Source organism: Mytilus galloprovincialis, chromosome 3, assembly GCF_965363235.1.
Source record: "Mytilus galloprovincialis chromosome 3, xbMytGall1.hap1.1, whole genome shotgun sequence".
Lineage (NCBI taxonomy): Eukaryota > Metazoa > Mollusca > Bivalvia > Mytilida > Mytilidae > Mytilus > Mytilus galloprovincialis.
In genome coordinates, this window is record NC_134840.1 from 55,632,894 (window position 1) to 55,639,342 (window position 6,449).

The following is a 6,449-nucleotide window of genomic DNA, read 5'->3' on the forward strand; positions in this document are numbered from 1 at the left end:
GTCAATTTAGTTAGTATTGTGGACTATGGCAGAATAAATAGTATCGCTTTCCCTACAGACGTATATTTATATATTTATGAAATCCTAAATATTTTTGAAATGTACGGTCCGATGGCTTTAAATTGAGTATACATACAAATGTGCTCATATATCCATAATTTAAACATATTTATGTTATGCAGCAGTCAAAGATAAATCTAATAATATATCTTTTTATAGGAAAATTCTACTAAGCTCTGTAATTTTACTCAGATTTTACTCTATTGGTCTCAGTCAGAGAGATAAATGCGCGACTAGCTGTAGTAGACGTCGATTTGTTGTTTTCTGGAAAGCGGTTGATACACTGTATTATTTGTTGTACCAATTTTGATGGATCTTTTACTACAGTCAAAACACTTTGAAATTTGTAGGTGGTTATGTTCCGGACCATATGAGTATTTGGACCATACGCGTATGGTCATGACCATATGGGTATATACTCATATGGTCGAGGTAATTAACACTCTGTTACAGTTTACCTTTAATACTTCTGAACTCTTCATTTGTATGACGTTCATTAAAAAGACGCTATCATATAGGTAATTTTATTATTATATTATAATAAAAAGATTAGCTAAATAAAAATTAGACGTTTCACATAGTTAATTTTACTTACTTGTCAAAACTATAATAAACACATTTTATACCGATGGTCATTACCGACGGGCATTACCGATTTGTTATTACGAGTGAATGGCAATATTTGGTCTTAAAAAAAAATCAAAAGATTTCTGAATGAACTGTTTTACAAGAGGTCACTGGAAAGTAACATAGTTTATTTAAGTTGTCTTGTGAATATAGTGTATTGCAATCATGTTACGATATTTGAGATCTAGAGCTTCTTAAAAACAACGTAGACATTTCGGAATGGCCCAATACCTTAGTATCACTGTACGCAGCTACAAGAAGGCTAGCTTTTCACTCGCAAACAAAAGGTGTAAATGAAAAGGATCGTGCAAAACCAAGACTTGCAGATGCAAAAAAGCTATGATACCATGTGAAAGTAAATGTCACCCCAAGTTCACATGCAAGAATGTAATTAGCGATGAAAACTAACTATGACATCAATATCTAATTTTTACGTAGTATTTGAATTATAAAAATAATACATTGTCATGTGACCATCATCGTTTTTTTAGATAAAGTATTTGTATTATTGAAACTTTTATACTGTAAATTAAAAAAAAATACCTATATGGTCCAAATACTTATATGGTCCGGCCCGTGAATAACCAAACGAGTAATATACTCATATGGTCCGACCATACACGTACGGTCGGACCATATGAGTATACGCATATGGTCATGACCATACGGGTGTGGTCCAAATACTCATATGGTCCGGAACAGTTATACAAACTTTACGGTAAAACGTTTTTTCTGCTTCTATATATTGCTATTATGTTTCCTCTTTTTGGAATTTAGGATCGGACTGTTGATTTTTGATTGTATCTTAAAGATAATTCGAAGTTATGTCAATATTTTCATGCTAAATACAAAAAAAGTAATACGGAAATAAAAGGATGTGGTATGATTGCCAATGAGACGAAATGAGTTGTTTTTCTGACAACCACGAATTTCCCTAATGATATGACATAAATAACTGGTAGTTCTACTGATAACAATTATAATGTTCACTGTATATAGCTGTATGAATATATGTCTAACTCAAAATAACGTTTACAAATGTATTTGTTGCAAATCTCTGACGGCAGTCTCTGGTACCATTCAGGACAATAAGCAGTGTTTTATCTCTTGAAAATTTGTTTTTACATAAGAACACTAATCATATTGAAAAGAAGCATAAATCGCATGAATTATATCACAATTACATTCTGCTACAATTTCTGTAGGTGTTACAAAATTACAAATACCCTATGAAGACATGGTTCGTCCCATTTAATGTATGTTCTATTAGCACCAACCAATTCTCACAGCACTTAAAGTAGTTAATTCTGTTTCGCTTGAGATTATTTTTTTCAGAGAAATTCCTGCTTATCCGTCTTGGATTTTCTTTTTTTCAGTTAACACATCTCCGAATCCTTGGAATATATTTGCAATGACAAATTGTATGAGCCTTCGGTAAGCTGTTGCCATATTTCTTGTATACCTATCACCAAGTGTCTCTTTTACTGCCAATAGGAAAGGTTCCGTCACTGACTGAAACATAATCAAAGACATGAGAACTAATGCAACCGCATGATTACAACTTGTATATTTCTAATCTGCAAACAACTAACACATTAATTAAATTATACAGTATTACAGAGAAAGCTATTATAAAGATATAAATAGTAGAACATGAGTGCACAGAACAGAAATAATGATAGTGCGAGTGTAAATAACGACAATACCTCGATAATATGAAACGACATCAATAGTACAGACATCAATAATACAGACATCAATAATACAGAGGACACATGTAGCCTTCCCACATATAAATTGTCATTTGTAGATGTCTAATTTTGTTTTTAACAGTTTTAAAAATCTGTTGTAGATTTAGCAACATGTTTTTGAAAACTTAGAAGGTTTTTAAATTCATCATTTCTTACAGGGATATCTATGCAAAAAAGTATTCTAAAGTAGAGATATCAGTTTCTTCTTTATCTCGTTTCCAAATTGCTTATTTTAATGGAACTTAAAAAAACGAATAATCGTATCAAGGAGCTAATCGTCTTCATTATTAATAAACCAGTTGTTGGCATGACACGGGTTATGTTCTTCTCACATATGTTATGATGGTATGATACTTAACCCTCACGGGGAGGATTGTGCCTGATATTCATGTGTTGAAGACATAATTTTTCAATCAGTTTAATTGAAGTCTGGAGCTGGCATGTCAGTTAACTGCTAGTAGTCTGATGTTATTTATGTATTATTGTCATGTTGTTTATTTTCTTTGGTTACATCTTCTGACATCAGACTCGGACTTCTCTTGACCGTAATTTTAATGTGCGTATTGTTAATGCGTTTACTTTTCTGCATTGGCTAGAGGTATAGTGGGAGGGTTGAGATCTCATAAACATGTTTAACCCCGCCGCATTTTTGCGCCTGTCCCAAGTCAGGAGCCTCTGGCCTTTGTTTGTATTATTTTAGCTTTTAGTTTCTTGTGTACAATTTGGAGTTTAGTATGGCGTTCATTATCACTGAACCAGTATATATTTGTTTAGGGGCCAGCTGAAGGACGCCTCCGGGTGCGGGAATTTCTCGTTGCATTGAAGACCTGTTGGTGACCTTCTGCTGTTGTCTGCTCTATGGTCGGGTTGTTGTCTCTTTGGCACATTCCCCATTTCCATTCTCAATTTTTTATTTGCTTGTTTGATGACAATATTTTTTAAAGTACAGTACTAGTATTCTTATTGGGTATCTCGAATATATTTATTTTTGGACAATATTTGGTATCACCTTTTAGTATATATTAATCAGGATTAAAGTATGTGTGTTATTCATTTACTTTGGGTAGGATAACTGAAAAGGGAATACGCTTATATAGCATTTCTATATTGCTTTGTATACATGTACGCACTATTAATCATCGACCGGCGAGAAAATATGACAGTAAGAAAATTTGAGAACTATTTTCTTTCCAAAAGTATCTACTAATTTTGGCAAGATCGTTGCAATCATATGCTTTTACAAAACACGTTTTTTTAACTGGAAACAATTATAAATAAAGGTGCATTTATGAGATAATGATTACCCAAAAATTTGTGTAAAGCTAATTCATACGGTTGGTGACCAAATTTATAATCTACTGACAGCATGTATATGCAACACGGCACATTTGCCTATACTTAGACCAAAGAAGTTCAAGAAAAATTAATATCAAATCGAATGATATACAACGACGATAACCAATTTTGAAAATTAGATACCAAGACCTCATGGAGTCAAAGGCACTCCAAAGCAATACACAAAACGACTTACAATTGGAAAACTGTTAGCAATGTTCATAAATGTAGTTTCCTTTCGGATGTTTTTATCCCGAACAGACTTTCATTATAACATTCACTTAGAGACAATATTTTCAGATTACACTGGGCAAACAGATGTGCTCGAAAAAAAAGGGACTCAAAATGTGTCTAGATTACGGGAAACTTTCATACTATGCCTAAGACTAGCATGAACATTTGAACATACGTGTATGGAAAGAGATTAGAAACGTTGGATTAAGACGATGATTTTTTTCTGCTGCAAATAAGATTTTGACTTTAAACTTTAATAACAAGAAGCGTTACTTTTTTCAATTACTTTTAAATTCTCGATTTATTAGTTACTCCACTTTTAAGACGGAGCTAATGTTGACAATACATATAACATTTTGAATATATATTAGTAACAGAAAACATGCTCATATTGTATACGTGGCTAAATGTTCTCACCTCGAGCCACTTTTCTTTTCTGGGAAGGGCTTTTCTCTGAAAGTAAATTGACGGCCAACTTTCACAGATGCTTTCAGCTGATAATTGTTCAAATGTATCTCCAATATTTATTGTAATAACCGTAGTAATAGAATTAAATTAAACATTTTTTTTATATCTTCATCTATTCTTAAGGGTCTAAAGACAACATAAACTTCAAATTTTGTTAGTGTAATAAAGAAAATATAATATATAGTGAATAAACTCTTCATAGATACTAGGAATAAAATTTAATATTTTCGGCAGACTCGCGTTTCGTCTACAAAAGACTCATCAGTGACGCTCGAATCAAAAATGCTAGAAAAGGCCAAATAAAGTACGAAGTTGGAGAGAATTGAGGACCAAAAATTCCTAAAAGTTTTGCCAAATACAGCTAAGGTAATATATTCCTGAGGTAAATACATACGTGTAGGTTCTCACCAAACGCATTTTAAACCAAATGTTTTCTTATAACAAACGATAACAGAATCTTTGTGTGTTAAAACGTAACAAGCATGTATTGCAGTACTTTAGTAAGGTTTGTTTCCTTTTTCAAATTTCGATTTTGTGAAGATAGAAAGATCATTCGTAATGAAAAATTATCATGCACACAAAATTAAGTGATGATGTGTTTAAAAACAGCAAGTGGATGGTATCACACTGCTGCGAAAAAATATAAGCATGAGAAAATAATTGTCTACTACTTACCAAAAAGAATTCCCGTCTAAAATCCGAAAACGTCCGATGCTGTTTCCCGATGTCATAAAGTAAGTCTATAACATACTGCATGTCATTTAGATTGTAAATGGTATCATCTAGAGTATTCATTACCATCAACACATGTTTGGCAAGACCCTTTGATTCTCTCATCTCAGCAATAGTGGTGCAATTTTCAACCATAAAGAAAAATTTCTTTAGGTCAGCATGTGTTTCAAATATTCTAAAATATAAAAAAAAAATTTAACAATGGTATTTTTAAAAACGTTTAAATAAAATTTGCAAAACCGTTCTTACTTTGCGTTGTGTTTTGCAGATATCAGGATGTGAATAAATGCATTGTATCCAATTTTGAAATTAAAAGTAGGAATAGACTTGAATATAAACATATGAAATGTACCATACACTAGTATTGGTAAGTAACTGTGTATTGGTTATTAGAATTAACCATTCAATCAATTGGTGGAAATTTCTATTTAAAAATTATGACTTCTTTCAAACCTGATACCGGTATTCAGTGTTTAATGCTGACCTAATAAACATGTTAATTCCTGTATATTCCATTTTCCGAGAGATTGCTTTCCATGACTGTTGAAGTTGAAATATTTGTCGTTCATTTAGATCTAGCCTGCTAATTGCGTCTGTAAAAGTTATAGATGGTCTGGAATTAAGACTTCTGTGTTGACGTTCTGCACATATTGGTTGAGTTTTGTGTTTAACAGCTGCGATTGAGCAGCCCATTTTGTTCAAATGAAAAAATATAGTGAAACGTGATGTTTATTTTATAAAGTAAACACCTTGAATTATGGAAAGAAGATTACATGAAATTAATATTTTGTAATTATCTTTTCAGACTTGAAAGAATTCTTATCTTTGTCTTCCAGGAAATTATATTTCTTCGACACGACAAAGGTTAATAATTTAAGATTGATATGAATTCTATCTTAGCTTTTTTTAGTTCACCTGGTATAAATCATATCAAATTGACACATCTAACTGATCACAGATCACGTTTTGTAGGTTAAAAAGATGTTTGAGAAGGAAAAAGAGCTTTTGTGTATTGTTCTTGTAATTGTTTCACTGGCAGGTTAAAAATCAGAAAGTTCGTGAAACCTGGCGGAATTAAACATTAAAAATGACAAATAATTGTTTTGAAAGATTAGTTGAAATTTTTGAAGCAGAGACATAAAAGCAGTCATCTATCATCATCTTCAGACATGGGGTAATTAAAATGTAATTGTAATTGACCGTAATAAATTACAATTTCTCAAATAATTGAATGTAATGTGT

The 6,449-nt window shown here is 32.0% G+C and overlaps 1 protein-coding gene across 1 annotated transcript; it reads right to left on the bottom strand.

The window, feature by feature from the left end:
• Positions 1–1,672: 1,672 nt before the first annotated feature.
• LOC143066739 (neuroglobin-like) lies at positions 1,673–5,913 on the bottom strand. Its single transcript, XM_076239550.1, has 3 exons — positions 5,692–5,913; positions 5,151–5,382; positions 1,673–2,199 (listed from the first exon to the last, which is right to left on the bottom strand). The coding sequence occupies exons 1-3, from the start codon at positions 5,898–5,900 to the stop codon at positions 2,035–2,037; spliced, it is 606 nt and encodes a 201-aa protein (XP_076095665.1). The 5' UTR covers positions 5,901–5,913; the 3' UTR covers positions 1,673–2,034.
• Positions 5,914–6,449: the final 536 nt, after the last annotated feature.

Bases quoted from the DNA above. Each gene is read 5' to 3' on its own strand.
- LOC143066739 (XM_076239550.1), bottom strand. From the start codon at position 5,900: ATGGGCTGCTCAATCGCAGCTGTTAAACACAAAACTCAACCAATATGT. The intron at 5,383-5,691 runs GTCAGCATTAAA...TTTATATTTTAG, and splicing joins GGAATTAACATGTTTATTAG to AATATTTGAAACACATGCTG. The intron at 2,200-5,150 runs GTAAGTAGTAGA...ATTATGTTTCAG, and splicing joins TTAGACGGGAATTCTTTTTG to TCAGTGACGGAACCTTTCCT.